Below are 15,937 nucleotides of genomic sequence, written 5' to 3'. Positions count from 1 at the left end.
TACTACATTGAAGAAACAATTATTGAGGAGGGTGAACCACATGAGGTAAAGATCCCTGTGATGTTGCATGTGGTGTGTATACGTATGTAATTGACGCGTAATGCTAAATTGGCAGCCTTATGTATTCTGAGGACTAATTTTTCATATTAAACACACAAATATCAGTGAACAGTTGCTTCTTAATACTTTATTTCCTCTGCAAGATCCTGTTGTGGGACAATCTAGAGGACTCCTGGCTTGTTCTGAGTATCCTATCTGCCACTCTTTGGTTTCCATCAGAAGGAGCCATGGATGTTTCTGCCAGAAAAGGACTGTGCTAGTTTGTGTCCTGCCCTACGTCTTGCTAATAGTCTTCCCTTTGCTCTTGCCCAGCAGCTAAGTTTGTACAGGAGCTGACAAAATGAAACATGTTAATAACAAGAAACACAGGCAGGAAGATTACTTGGGTAACATATTGACAAAATCCAGTTATCAGAGATGAACAGAATTATAGAGGATGTGAATGTGACTAGATATGTACATACGAACAATGGGCACATACATGCATTATACTTAACCTTGTTATGAAGAGAAATATAAAAAGATTCTGCCTGAAACCAGTTTTCCCTTCACCTTGTGTAACCTCACTGAAAAGTGGCGGTTTGCAGATTTTTTTTCATGTCACTGGTAACAAATATTTGAGTCATCAAGGAGGTATTACCATAATTTGAAATTCTATTTATAGAATGGATATAACCCAACTCTCGGCTATGTCACTATGAAATATTCTTTATGGCATAGTCTTATGTGGAAACAAACGCTTGGCATTTCACTTTGTGCATTTCCTTCCAAAGAATCTGTTCCCAAAGTCTTCCATATTTTCCATTTAATAAAAATATGATTTGATGAATACTGTTTGAACAAGTCATCTAGGACTACGCTTCTGAAGGAAGACTATCATCTTATTATTTTTAAGACGGATTCAAGCACTGTGTTCATCAGGTGTTTTAAAATCTGTAGCCAGGCTGGGTTTAAAGGGAGCAATAGCATGACTGATTACTTCTGTGTCTGATTTGCATCATTTTTTTGAAATGGTATTGTGGAATAAAGAATTATATATGAGTACAAATGTCTTTCTAGCTAATGTGATTAGACCTTTTCCCATCAGCTGTAAATACAGTCTAATGCTTTAGTGTCATATGATTCTGTGAATTATTGGATGAAAATAAAAGCATTTTTTTGCACAAATGCTGTATTTTCAGAATCAAGCTTCTCCGAAGTTTGAGAAATGTATTACAGCTTTTCATAAAAGCACGTAGCTTCACCGTTTTGTTATAAAGCTAACAGCAGACAGTGCTTTTCACAGTGTTTGCCTAGACAGGTTTCAAACTCTCCGGTGCTTTCAGTGCCAAAATGTAGACAAACACTTGCATACTTGAAAAGAGTTGTAAGACAGAAACTTGTGGTGGTACTAAAGGAACTAATAACATCATGGGACAGCATTACTGAAATGCAATTGACGTTCACATAGTAAACAAACCTTTTGCAGTTTAAGTTTTGTATATTTCTCAATTTAATGTTTAATGCTTGGTGTATTTTCTGGTCTGTTGCATACTAATGCAAATAGATGTCAAAAATCTGAGCTTCATGCGTTGTCTTTTAAAAGCACTTTTTTTTTAAAAGTCTAACTGATCTGAAATAAAACTTGATACTTAGGTGATTTTGGAGCACATTTTTAAAGTTGTAATAATTATTTTTAAATGATTTTAATTAGAATCTTAGTATTAAAATTATTGCTTACAGCATGAATATGTTGATAAACAAGTACATAAACCATTTAAATTAATTAAGGGCTTATTTCCAATGGATGCTTGATCAATTGATTATATAAGTATCTCAGCCATGTCTCTGCCATGATAGTGATCTGGCTATAAGAAAATAGAGTTTAGTAGAAAAGGTGGATTCTAGGTATTGTCCAGTGAGCTGGTGCATCGTGTACTTACTACAAGATCCCAAAGACTTGGTCTTGTCAGAATCCCTCTGATGCCAGTGGATGTTATGGCTATAGAACAGAGGTAACAGGAGCTGTGCTCTTCCAGCTCCTCTGGAGAATAATTATATGAGTTTGACACAGAAATCAACTGGTCAGTTAATTCCTTGTGGGTTTTCTTAGGTAGGGTGATGCATAGTAGGCATACTGGGTAATCCCAGTAGGAAGAGAGTCACTGGTATTCTGCCTTACAGGTGGTTCCTGGATAAGAACTGAGCATCCTTTTGCTAGGTAGGGGAGGTGAAAAAGGCTTATCATAAAATGATGATTTATAGTTATAAAGCAAGTAATTATTTTTTTCTTTATTTCCAGGTGGTCACTGAGATCACTGAGACCGTTAGCACAGACTTCACAGGTCCTAAAACTACTACCCACATTGTTGAGCATGAAAGACCTTCTGTTGAGGATGCAGCACCTCCAGTCAGAAAGAAGACAATACGGACAAAAGTGGACCCATCTAAGTTTTTGACACCTTATCTGGAACACAGTAACAAAATGAAGGACCTATTCAGTGAGGTAAATTGTCCCTTGTCTTTTATTTCTTGAGGAACACCAATAAAAATATTTAATAGGTATTATTGCAAACTTTCATACTATTATTTTATCTCCTGTACTTCATTTCATGATGTGTATTAGTGTTATTTCCTTCTTGGAATTAGCCAATCACTTGCCTGTTTCCTGCTTAAGTGCATTAGGTAATTGTTAGGCACAAAACGTGGCTTGAGGCAGATGGCTGAGGATTGTCAGAATGTCAGATAATAGGACTCCTGCACTATCTGACTTGGATATCCAAGTGAAGGAAGGTAACAGGGACTAATGTCTATTGAATAGCAAACCTCAATACTTTTTATAATAGTATTTCTCTATCCCTCTCTATATACCCAAGAAAAACCCTTGTGCACAGTATATAGGAGCAAGCACCAACCTAAATTCCCAGTACAGGATACCAAAACCCAGTAGACCAATACTGTATGATGTTGTGACAAGTGGAAAATGACTGCTCTGCACAGATGTGGATGGTATCACATCCCTTTTCCTAAATTTTAATGTATATTGCATACCAGCATCCACAGTTAAAGGATTATGAGAGGTCATAAGTCTAGGACTGCTGCCCTCACCCCAATGTTTTCCTTATCTTTGGTCACTGAAAAATAACTGTAAATTTATCAATACTAAGTGCCTAAGGAGAATATAATCAATGAGAGGTGATCTAAACAAGGCTAAAGTTAGAAATGTTTTTTTTTTTCTGTTGTGTCACATCGAAGAGAGTCAGTTGGCTAAAATAAGCATAACTCTGCAAATGTAATTGAGTAATGCTAGTTTGTATTATTGAATAATCTGCCCCAAATTCCTATACTAACCAGATAAATAAATCAATAATGCTACACACATTTCTGCCAGAGCTTTTGGATATGTCTTTATTATTTTTGTCATTTTTTTATTTCAGAACAAGTACAAAGAAAAATTTAGAAAAGAAAAAGGAAAGCCATATGCTTCCACCATTGATACCCCAGAAATTCGGAGAATCAAGAAAGTGCAAGACCAGCTCAGTGAAGTAGGTAACAATTGTCATAAGAAAAAATATTTATTGAGTGATAAAGAAGCAAATTAAGTCACAATTTTAAATGTTAGATAAGAAGTGATAATTTTTGATGATATTGTGATAAGGCAATCTGAATGTTTATCAGAAACTTTTATCAGATTACAAGAGTGAGGAACACAGAGTATATTACAAGTTTGAGTTCTATGATGTAGGTTGGAAATGAGGCCTTTCAAGAGGGAGATGTGATGGTTCCTTTCTAGCTGAATAATATCCCTGCTTCATTGTGCCTAAAGAGGTTTGAAAATTTCTGATCAGAAGTTACAGGCATGGGAGATGATGATGCCCATATCATTGAATTTGAAGGTTCCACACACTATGTCCTGCAGCCATCATGAATGATGTGCCTGATGATTTTTTGTTGAGGTTAAGTTGTGCACTAGGTAAATAACCCTAGGATTATGTTTTGAAAATGTATTTAAACATTTTTGTTTTCATAAAGCACCTGAAAGTCAGTTTCCTAAAGAGATAATGGAAAGATGATGCTTAGATTCTCCAGGTGGTGCAAAATGAACTTCTGTACATCCTGTGGGATTTTCCAATCCAGGGGATTTCTGTGTTGTCCCCTCTGTGTGTATTCCACTCTTAGTGATCTGCCTTTGAAACGTAGCCCAAGTGCAATTGCCCCACTGATGCAGTGCCTCTAGTTCTGGAAGCTGGCTCATACTCCCTTCTTTCTTTTAAGCAGCTCTAGTCTACCTTTCAGCAATATACCTCACAGTCTGGGAAATTAAAATCCACCTAGAAAGGCTTCTTAATTCTAGACTTGAGTCCCTAGGAATGGGAACCCCTGAAGCTGAGAGGGTAGTCACCTAACCTAACCGGTGTTCAGGAGAGGAGTGTGCATTAAATTCTGCCCCACTCCTGACTTAGGGTATGTAGAGGAATGTGATGCAGCAGTCCATGCACTACTGCTGACTGAGCCTGCTCTCAAGCTGGGAGTGGTATAACCACGTTGTGATGATTTTGTGCCCAAGCTGATGGTTTGCCATGGTAATGTGGCTGTATTGGTTTTGGTACTACAGCTAGTGTTTACATGGTAATAGACTGTGAAATTGAGATATACTGCATGGCGTGGGGATCTCTGTGTCTCATCATACAGGGTGACAGTACTCTTAGGAAGAACTCTGTGGTTACAGAAGGGCACTGCCTCTAACTTGGAGTCAGAGCTCTTGAAACTGTTGCAAAGCTGCATTTATTTCTCAGTTAATTCACAAAATTAGTTTGTTTCTATAGGCTTCACTCTAAGGAACAGCTATTCCTAAACGCTTTATTGAATTCAGGTTTTTGGGTGTTTACATATGAAGTGTCAAAATGTCAATATTCTGCGTTTTAAAAAAACTGTCAGCTTTTCCTGTAAGAATAACTGTGTTCTGTTGTGCATTGATCTAGGTTAAATACCGCATGGCTGGTGGAGTTGCTAGAACTATTTGCCATGTTGATGAAAAGGCCAAGGATATAGAACATGCAAAGAAGGTGTCACAGCAAGTGAGCAAGGTGAGCGAGTGCTGACTTTCTGGAAGGATTGTGAACATTAGTGGATCATGAGGTTATCGACATGAATAAAGTTTTGAGCTCAGGGCACTAAAGCAGTGTTTATTGAACACTTTAGAAGTACAGGGAGAGATAGCAGAGAAGTTGATAAGGCAAGTATAAATATAATCATCTTAAATGTTTCCAGTTGATCTCTTCAAATGTAACTGGTTTGAGATTTTTACTTTGAAAAAAATCTTTACAGCAGGTAGTTTATTCACAAAAGTAAATATTTTTCTAATGATAGAGTAACCAACATCCTGATCTTTCTTTCCAGGTATTATATAAACAGAACTGGGAGGAGAATAAGGACAAGTATCTGCTTCCCCCTGATGCTCCAGAGCTTGTGAATGCAATAAAAAACACAGCAATGTTCAGTAAGGTAAGAAAATAAAAATCACAGGTCTAGGCAGCTGAAGTGCAAGAAGCATTCCAAGTCGGAGATTAATTAAAAATGAGTATTCTTGCATTTTTCTGTTTTTTTAGAAACTCTATACTGAAGACTGGGAAGGAGATAAAACATTATTCTATCCATACCATGACAGTCCAGAGCTCAGAAGGGTGGCACAGGCTCAAAAGGCTCTGAGTGATGTAAGTATCAAAGCCTGATTGACAGTTGGGTCGCTGTAACAGTGTAACTTGGTAGACTTCGTGGTGGACTTTGACTAGATATAAAAACTTCATGATGGAACAGAAAATAAAAATGTGTAGGTGTGCACTGGTAGTTAGCTCTGATAGTAGTGCTATTTCAACAGAAAAATATGTACTCCATATCAGAGTATAAACCTGTTGGCTATTTGATGCCAGATTAGGAATGAATGAAATAATTTATTGAAGATCTTCTGAGGTAATCAGTAAGAAAGACCTCAAGTAGGTCTCAAAATGTGTGGAGAAACTCTCAGGTCTCACTTAAAGATTTCAGTGAATTTTGCAGATGTCCAGAAGTTCACTAGTCCATATTAGGACCAACACAGTAATATACTTGAAAACTTTTCCAGGGAACTGATTCTTTTTCGCTGTCTCTTATCAAGAGACTTCTCAGTAGCCCTCCAGAATATATTGATTGAAAGAGTTTATGCTGCAGTAGCTGTGGACAGAACTACTTTTGTTAATGGTGGTGTTAGCAGAGTTAGGAGCAAATGTTCTGATGCTTAAGTTGGTAGTTACTGTAAATGTTTACTTCTTTCATATTTCCAGATTGTCTACAAAAAAGGGCATGATGAACGAAAATCTAAATATACTCCTCTACCAGATCCACCTGACGTGGAACAAGCCAGAAAAGTGACAAGGCAGCTGAGCGATGTGAGTAGAATGCAGTAGCAAATCCTGCCCTGTCCCAGGTGAAAAGCAAAACTTGATTCTTGTCAGTGAATTTCGTTTTCACAAAATATTTCTGCTTCTACCATATGCACATTATTTCTTATTCTCCTTCCCTGCTTTACACTTTCTGTGTTTACAGGAGAAAATAGTAAACAGCATCCATTTTGCTGTTCTCTTAAATGTGAATAATGACATGTAAATATGTACCTGATTTTGGAGTGAGTTACTTGCTTACAAGGAATAACCACATTTTGCTGAAAAGTTGCCTAGGTCAACTGCACAGAATACATTCTAAATGTTCATTTCAGTGTCAAACCATTGTACACGTACACATGCCAAGCACTCTGAAGTTCATGGATACCAATCAGTGCAAATGTCTGGCAACTTAAATAACCATTTCCTGATTTGCACACCGAATTAACAAGTAACATTCAACATTAAATTCCGTAACTGTGTGGCGTGATTAACAAAGACTCTGGCACCAGTCCTTGTCAATGAATTTTAGGTATACTTAGAATAAAACACAGCTGAGGAATGCAGGAGGTGAAGCGAAATACAGGAAGACCAACTTTTGCTGAAGAAACTGGAACTAAGTTGTATAATCTTATAAGGCAGAAGTAGGATTTTAAATCAGTTCAGAATTTAGCTATTATGAAGAGAACATGCATGATTTTATTGCTGTGTATTGAAAATTGTCCACTGTTTAAGATTAGAGAGTTACAGTATTCACTTATGTTTGAAAAACCACAAAGAACATATTGTAGTGAACCCATTTGGAAGGTGAAAGAAGGTAGTATTTCATTTAGAGAAAATTTCTTTAATCTTATTAATTCTTATTTTCATTTATTGATGAAAAAAAAAGGATAAATAGGTGAACTAAGTCCTTCTAGAAGACAGTTATTAATAACAAAATCTCTCTATAAGACATCACTAACATATTCCTTTAGTTCTGTTTTCTCATTGGTCACATAATATTGGGACATAATATTTTTTCATCAGGGAAGGTTCTAAGAGAAATAACTGAATACTGAAGTGCTTAGACCATATCATATTTAAGGTGTTTTTGACAATAGATGATAAAGTGGTTATAAGGCAGACGTAAACTGTGAAGCAACTTTAAAAAGACTTTTAAAAACAAATTTGTCAAGTGGAAATTGAGCTGTATCTTGGGGATTAAATTTTATTTTTTGATTTTGTTATAGGTTATTTACCATGAGGACTATAAAAACAAGATCAAAGGCAAGTGGAGTCAAACTCCATGCTATGATGTTGCAATTGCGAAAATGAATGCAGAAAATATAAGTATGGTAAGTGAATTCTTCAGAATATCTTGAACAGCTTTATCCCCTGTTTATGTTAACGTGGGAAATACTCATTAATTTTGCCTGCTCCATTTGTGCTATTACTCCTTTCCTAAATAAGCTACTTTGTGGATGGCTAATTTATAACGTAAGTGCATTTGATACATGGTTGTCTGTTTGTCTCTGTTCCTAACAGAGAAAATACCAGGAAGACTTTGAAAACATGAAAGACCAAATCTACTTTATGCAGACTGAAACTCCAGAATACGAAGCTAATAAGCGAGTTTCAGATAATGTCAGTAAGGTATGTTGTGTGTGCTCCCATTTGTTTAGCTTGAGTACAGTTCTGATGTCAGGCCAGTCTGTGCTGAAACTGTTTTGCCAAGTGTCAAAAATATTTTCTTATGTGCAAAAGATGTATTCCTGTGTGCATCCCACTAGGAAGCTTATAAGACCTCCTAGCTATGCTGTGGTCTTCCATAATAGTACCCATGAAGTAGAATTTTCTTCCAGTGAAGTAGAATTTGCTCCATTGTTTGTTCTGATTATGTTATGTGCCTGATTTTTAGTTGGAACAAATCAATACCGTTAACCAAGACCAACTTAAGCTGGCTGAATTTGGCTCGGTGTTTTCACATTTATTCATCCTTGCTCGGTGTATCTCAGTGACGTTGTGCTGGCCCATCTTTTGTTCAAAATACAGAATTTGTTTGGCTTCTGCGTTTTCTGCAATAGCATATGCATCAGCAAAGACAATCTCGTGTCATTAATTTGTAAGAATGTGACTATTCTGAGATGTCAACTGATATCTGAAAAATTACAATGTTTGGAGGTGGACTTAGAGGTGGGGACATCTACTAAATAGCTGTCACTTACCTTCTCATCCTACCTCCCATCTCGTCATCCATGCACTCCTGTGATCTGAGTGCCTTTCAGGGTCCTTTGCCATCATGAATCCTAAGTTAAAAAACAGGAAATTTTCCTGAAATGTTTAAGATGGTATAGGTTACTGAGCGTTTGGCTTTTAATACTGATTTTAATAGTGATTTTTAAAACCTTACCCTTTTTATTTTTTTTTAAAGATAAAATACAGAGCAGACTATGAAAAGAACAAAGCTATTGCAGATTATAACGTGCTTCCTGCTACAGAGAACCCATTGCTGAGGCAATTAAAAACTGCAGGAAACGTGCTGAGTGATGTAAGTATTATCAAAGTACACTGGATGATTTTCAGTCATATACAATAAACCAAACTCATCATTTCTTCACAAGGCTTCTCCTTGGGATCTCTCAGTATATTTAGTTTTAGAGACCAACATTTGTCATGAAACACCACCAACCAGAACAGTATAGCTAAGGAGATATTTCTCCACAGCAGCTGTGGCACGTTATGAGGACAGCTAATTACTGTATAGTTCATTTAGGTCCCTGTGGAAAATGGATCACAAGATAACAGCTCTTCCCTTACTGTTTTAAGGAACTGCAGCTGATGTCAATAATGATAGAATATGTGGTACTTTTGCATATTCATATATATTGTATTCTGCTTACCCACTGCAATGGCTTTCTCGATTTCTTTCTTCTTGCTCTTTTCACCTGTATGGAAAGAGATTGCATATTTCTCAGTGTCAGAAGTTCAAAAACCATTAGTCAGGCCTTTCTGTCTTCCCTTACAAACCTAACAGTCACTTAAAAAAGTTTTTTTAAAAAATCATTGGGGAAAAAAGTGCCATCTGTTTTTCAGTCTTCTGGGAAAGCTTTTCTCTGCAATCATTTCACAGTTTTACTCCTGTCATTTTTAATGTGTTGTGTGCGAGCTGCAGTGAAATCTACTGCATCATCTGACATTATTTTCTTTTGCAGAAATTATACAAAGAAGCCTATGAGCAATCAAAAGGAACCAGCATGAATTACTGTGACACACCAAAGTTCCAGATTGATGCTGCTCTGAAGAATTTCAGTGATGTATGTATTTGATTTATGTTATGTTGTTCAGTACTGACACTCTTATTACTTTTGTTTACCAACTTGTGGTTATTTTTCCAGGTAAAATACAAAGATACGTATCAAAAGAATATTTTAGGACATTATTTGGGCAGCTTTGAGGACCCACATCATACACACTGCATGAAAGTTGAAGCTATGAAGAGTGATGTAAGTGTGTCAATCATTCTGTTTTCAGCAGCCCACTTTAATTTCAGAGAAAGCTCAATTATGGCTTCTTACTGAAATGTTGATTTTATTCCTAGAAAAATTACAAAGCAGAGTATGAGGAGGAAAAGGCAAAATGCTACTTCCCTCAGACCATAACTCAAGAGTACGAAGCTATTAAGAAGTTAGAGCAGTGTAAAGACGTAAGTACAGGACAGCAGTGGTTATCAAATAGCCAATTACATGCAGAGTACGTGCTTCTGAGGCGTGTAGAAATTTACAGAGTGATTCCTGTTAACTTTGATGATTTTGAATTCACCCTTATTAGCATATGTGACTTTGAAAAAAAACCGTATTCATCTGTATTTTAGAGCCTTTTGTGACATCTAGCGATCAAGACAGATATAGCACAATCTTTTTCTAACAAGTAAAACCATAGTATTAGAGGAATAGTACCAAAATGAATGAACCTCAAGCATTTACCTGCTTAAGTCAACATATTTTTACATTAATGCTTTAAAGGTACTTTAGTTACTGTATTAATACTAACTTATTTACTTTATCAGTATTTGGGAAATACTTTAAATTACTTATTATACTGTGTATAATATAATGTGTACTATACATTCTAATCTTTATATACCTATTCAAAAGATTCTACATTAATACTTAAAAAATACTTTAAAAAATTTATTTGCTCTCTGATTATGTTAAAAACTAATGAGAACCGTTGTGCATGACAATGATTATCTGCAAGCGTGCCGTAACTGCTAACTGTCCCAAGTAATGCTGCATTGCTGTGTCTTATAAAAGTTTTGCTTATATGCATTTTCTGCAAATGTATTTATTATCTTCCTTCAGCACACCTACAAAAAGCATCCTGATCAAACCAAATTTACTCAAGTGGCTGACTCTCCAGTACAGAAGCAAGCAGAGATCAATAGCAAACAGCTGAGTGATGTAAGTAAACTTAGAAAACGTGTTGCTGCACTCTGACGTTATCAATTCCTGCACTGTGGCCAGATTGACTTTATCATCCAGTTTTAAAAGAACTCCTGAAAATGTGTAGGTGAACGTCTGTGCATATACATGCACACAAGCACAGAAACATTTATGTGTATTTGCAGTTCTGTTCCAGCAGATGATCACCTGGAAAACAGATTTTTTCGTTTTTCAGGTGGCTGTTCCTGTCAATTTTAGTGTGTGTGTTTGTAATTTTGTTTATGTCCATTGTTCTTAATATATTCTTTGCACCAGTTAATTCAGTGGGGTTTATACCATTCACTTGGCAAGGACTAGGATTTCATCTCTGTCTGTCTACGGTAACATGACATCTTTAAGTTGTGCCACTCATCATTATTAAGAGTTTACAATCTATAAACATCAGGCTGCTAAATTTCTTTCTTTATTTTTCTTTGCAGATAAAGTATAAAGCTAAAGGTGAAGAAATTATTCACAAGTACCACCTCCCTCCAGATGTGCCCCAGTTTATACAAGCCAAAGTTAATGCCTACAATATTAGTGATGTAAGTACATTTTGAATCCAGAGCTCTTGATTCAAATTACAATATGAAGTATCTGTTAGCTAGAAACTGTTCATTCAAAATGCACCTTTTCTTCTAGAACTATTACAAAACAGGATTGGAAGAATTAAAATCAAGGGGATATGATCTAAAAAGTGATGCTATTCCTATCCGAGCTGCCAAGGCTGCTAGGCAGGCTGCCAGTGATGTAAGTACATCCTTCCTAATGAAACTGTTTAATTCAAAAGAGTTTACTTAAACAATGTTTGCAGTTATGTTTATTATTGATATCTGAAGGATGACTATTTTATTGCCTTTTTTGAGCGTGTTACTGGACGTATTTAACGGTTACATTTTTACTGGTGTTTCATTGCTTCACTAATGTATTTGTATAATTACATTTAGAAAAGGCTGGTTCATTATGTAATTCTCTGTGAATAAATAGGCTATCTTGCACTCCAGTATGGTTAAGGAAAATCATGAGGAGTAGGTCAGTAGTGACAGCTCCATGAACAATCATAGAATCATAGAATTGTTTTGGTTGGAAAAGACCTTTAAGATCATCAAATCCAACCGTTAACCCAACACTGCCAAGTCCACCACTAAACCATGTCCCTAAACACCACATCTACATATCTTTTAAATACCTCCAGGGATGGTGACTCCACCACTGCCTTGGGCAGCCTGTTCCAGTGCTTGACCACACTTTCAGTGAAGAAATTTTTCCTGATATCCAATCTAAACCTCCCCTGGTGCAACTTGAGGCTGTTTACTCTTGTCCTATCGCTTGTTACTTGGGAGAAGATACTGACCCCCCACCTCGCTACAACCTCCTTTCAGCAACGGACCCCGGAATTCTCTCTGTCCTTAATTCTAGGCCTGATCATAAATGAGATGAAAGACTCTAGGACATCCCTGGGTTTTGGGGATTCTTGGGGATGGCCTTCCAGAAGTCTCTTAGTATTTTAAGACTCCTCTCCCTCTTATGATCAGTACAAGTGAGATAATACTACTTTGAAAGCTGATTTGTGTAGCAGTGAATTGTAAAGAGATACGTGTCTGGTTTAATTAAGATGTATGGCCACTGACTTAAATGTGAGGGATACTCTTTGTAGAAAACAAAGGGTAGCCTTTGTTTTTAATTTACTTATTGCTAAGTTACTACACTTAAGATGATATTCTCCATGTTCTATTATATTCTAACAGGTTAACTATAAAAAAGGCTATGAACTTACCAAAGGTAAACTTGTTGGCTTCAGGAGCCTCCAAGATGATCCCAAACTCATTCATTATATGAAGGTGGCCAAGATACAGTCTGAGCGAGAGTACAAGAAAGATTATGAGAAAACAAAAACTAAGTACAACATTCCACTGGATATGGTCAATGTTGTCGGTGCCAAGAAGGCTCAAGAGATTGCCAGCAATACTAATTACAAGAACCTCCTACACCACTATACTTATTTACCAGATGCAATGAGTGTGGAGCTGACCAAAAATATGATGGAGATTCAGAGTGATGTAAGTAAAACCTGATGTGAACAGAGTTTTTTTGAGGTGCCTCAAGCAAAAACTATGAAGACTCAGGAGAGGTCCCTGAATTGTTTTTTCGAATTCCTAACTTTTAAAACATTGTTTTCACTCCTTTATTAGAATGCATACAAAGCAGAATATAATAACTGGATGAAAGGCATTGGTTGGATCCCCATTGGCTCACTAGAAGTAGAAAAAGCTAAAAAAGCTGGAGATGCCTTGAATGAAAAGAAATATCGTCAGCATCCAGACACCATTAAATTTACAAGTGTGGTGGACTCTCCGGTAATGGTCCAAGCCAAACAGAATTCTGTTCAACTCAATGAAGTAAGTAAAGAAATGAGGGTTATAGTAAAGTAGAGATATACCTACTGAAGGGTTCAGTATTGTCTTTAAAATTTTTTAAGGTACTATTAGCCTGAAAGTGTTTCTCTGTGTTGTCATTGTTTTGTGCTCTGATTTTGCCTGAGTAATTTCCTGCTATAAGTCTGCAAATCTCTATGGAAATCATGTGGCTCTTTCATTTCACATCAGCTGATTCTGTCCATTTATATTTTAAGTGTATTTGAAGTACATTTGATTTTAGAAACGTGAAATTTTCAAGTCGGTTATTGATGTTTTACCACCTAAAATAATGAATAAATTACAGAATATTTCATGAATCATAATATGTCCATCATTATAAACCAGCAAGCTTTGTTTTATGTTACACTCTCCTACCATCCCCTATTATCCCACTCTTTCAGAAATGGGCTTTTATGTCTATTAAAGGGCTTAATTTTACGGAGTAAAGATTGCATAGAACTTTTAGGGTGCATTCCTTCTATCAATAAGATTGACAATTCTGTATGAAAAGTGCAGCCTCAATCTTTATGAGATAGGTGGCAATGTACATTTATTTGCAAAAGCCAGCATAAACTCTCAGTTAATTTACAGTGAGCTGGGGCTAGCAACACAAGGAAAGAAGGATTTATTTCTGTATCATATATTTTACAGAAACTGTACAGATCTTCTGGAGAGGAAGTTAAACATAAATATACTCTTACCCCGGATGTCCCACAGTTTATCCAAGCTAGGTACAATGCAGCTAATGTCAGTGATGTAAGTGACTTCTTTACAACATGTTTTACACATTGTTCATGAATTTTTGAGTAACATGTTACAGATACACTCATATTGCAGATTCCTTTCACTGATAGGCAGTTCTATATAATCAACTTGTATCACTGCAATTTTTCATTCTTGGTGTCATTTGAATTCCCAACCAGATACTATTTAATCATGTAATTATTCAATTAATTTAATTAATAGATAAATCTATTCTCATAAATGAAGACTGGTAGTTGTGTATGATCCCCTCTGCATCTGCTTCTAAAGAATTGCCTGGAGTAACATAGGAGTAGCTTTGACTTGCATATAGTTCATGTTATTACTCGGTTCTCTAGAATAATATGGAATTTCTTTTTTAGGCATATTATAAACAAGACTACCATGATCTAATAGCTAAAGGGAACAACGTGTCACTTGATGCTATTCCAATTACTCTAGCCAAGGCTTCAAGAAACATTGCTAGTGATGTAAGTATCTATTCCAGGTGTACTTTTCTTAGGCATTTAGTAAAAAAGTTGTCCATTACAGGCCATGTATTAGACTTCATATGTTGCACAAGTCTTACTAGAGTCAGTATTATGAGAGATTCTTAGTCTTTAGTTTGTGTAGAACTTATTTTATGCTCATCTTGTTTGCTTTAGATAGGCAAATGCTATTGCACTGTGCTTCTTAGCCCACTTTTCACAGGAGAAATTAAATCAGTAGTTCTTGCAATCATTCTGTGACAAACTTCCAGAAAATACACTCCATTAGCACCTATTTACAGGCCACAAGACAATATGTGCTGAGGGTGCTTTTGGTTATACAGTGGAGTGTGGCTTATACATTAATCAGGAGGCCTTATAGTGCAAACTGTGTGAAGCCAGATATGTTTCAGTGGGTTCACATAACTAGAGGAAGCTGTCCAGTCGTATTCCATTTGTTTGCTATTGCTTTCAAGTGGCTGAGAAGGATTGTCCCAATTTTTCTGATATTTTTCGTACACCTTTCCACACAGGAATGCTTAGGAAATGTTTTCCCTTCCTTACAAGAAAAGCTAATGTTGATAAGTCTTCCTGTGGTGTGTGTAACCTGTTGTGTACAGGCTTAGGTGGTGGAGCAAGGAAAGCTAATGTAGGTACAGTTGCTGGGTGTGCCATTTAGGAGAGCTTATCTTTCTGAACTGCTTGCAGCTTCTTTTTCCAATGAAAGACGTGAAAGCTTTTCTTTTCTTTTCTTTTGCTTTAATGTGGACATCAGTAGCCATGCCACAGTACATTTGGTCTCTTTCCTCTGTTTCTAGTATAAATATAAAGAAGCATATGAAAAGGCTAAAGGAAAACAGGTTGGTTTCAGAAGCCTGCAAGATGACCCTAAGCTTGTCCACTACATGAAAGTAGCAAAGATTCAGTCTGAGCGTGAGTACAAGAAAGACTACGAGAAGACCAAGACTAACTATCATACACCACCTGACATGTACAGTATCCAGGCTGCTAAACAGTCTCAGGATGTAGCTTCTAACGCCCACTACAAAAACCTGATCCATCACTACACTTATCTGCCAGATGCCATGGATGTTGAGCTTGCAAAGAACATGATGCAAATTCAGAGTGATGTAAGTATTGCCATGATTGCAATTTCATGGATGTTTTCCTGCACGCTGTGAAAAATAAAATACGAGTTTATATTCAATGAAAATTGCCATTACTGTATGGGAATGGTCTGGTTTTCTTGTGTCTTGGGGAAGGTAGTTAGGAGTTTTATCAGCTGGTGGTGGCGTTTAGAAATACCAAATTCCAGGTGAGTTCTACTCAACAGTATTTTGATGTTGGCATATCAGTGGAGAGCAGACTTCTGGAAT

At 36.5% G+C, this 15,937-nt stretch overlaps 1 protein-coding gene across 19 annotated transcripts in view; it reads left to right on the top strand.

Annotated features, from left to right (window-relative positions):
• The window catches only part of NEB (nebulin), a 125,979-nt gene that overhangs the window by 3,885 nt on the left and 106,157 nt on the right, over positions 1 to 15,937 (top strand). For all 19 annotated transcript variants that reach the window (XM_068407615.1, XM_068407614.1, XM_068407619.1 and 16 more), the window contains 21 exons: positions 1 to 45; positions 2,342 to 2,545; positions 3,477 to 3,584; positions 5,022 to 5,126; positions 5,440 to 5,544; positions 5,649 to 5,753; positions 6,360 to 6,464; positions 7,685 to 7,789; positions 7,980 to 8,087; positions 8,866 to 8,982; positions 9,647 to 9,748; positions 9,830 to 9,937; positions 10,033 to 10,137; positions 10,796 to 10,894; positions 11,356 to 11,460; positions 11,558 to 11,665; positions 12,664 to 12,975; positions 13,108 to 13,314; positions 13,984 to 14,088; positions 14,457 to 14,564; positions 15,380 to 15,691. In XM_068407615.1, the coding sequence (XP_068263716.1) occupies positions 1 to 45; positions 2,342 to 2,545; positions 3,477 to 3,584; positions 5,022 to 5,126; positions 5,440 to 5,544; positions 5,649 to 5,753; positions 6,360 to 6,464; positions 7,685 to 7,789; positions 7,980 to 8,087; positions 8,866 to 8,982; positions 9,647 to 9,748; positions 9,830 to 9,937; positions 10,033 to 10,137; positions 10,796 to 10,894; positions 11,356 to 11,460; positions 11,558 to 11,665; positions 12,664 to 12,975; positions 13,108 to 13,314; positions 13,984 to 14,088; positions 14,457 to 14,564; positions 15,380 to 15,691 (2,778 nt within the window). The remainder of the gene's footprint in view (positions 46 to 2,341; positions 2,546 to 3,476; positions 3,585 to 5,021; positions 5,127 to 5,439; positions 5,545 to 5,648; positions 5,754 to 6,359; positions 6,465 to 7,684; positions 7,790 to 7,979; positions 8,088 to 8,865; positions 8,983 to 9,646; positions 9,749 to 9,829; positions 9,938 to 10,032; positions 10,138 to 10,795; positions 10,895 to 11,355; positions 11,461 to 11,557; positions 11,666 to 12,663; positions 12,976 to 13,107; positions 13,315 to 13,983; positions 14,089 to 14,456; positions 14,565 to 15,379; positions 15,692 to 15,937) is intronic.

The sequence above is a fragment of the Nyctibius grandis genome, chromosome 9 (assembly GCF_013368605.1).
Source record: "Nyctibius grandis isolate bNycGra1 chromosome 9, bNycGra1.pri, whole genome shotgun sequence".
NCBI classification, from domain to species: Eukaryota; Metazoa; Chordata; class Aves; order Nyctibiiformes; family Nyctibiidae; genus Nyctibius; species Nyctibius grandis.
The sequence above is the reverse complement of the archived record's forward strand: the minus strand, read 5'-3'. Positions and strand labels throughout refer to the sequence as shown.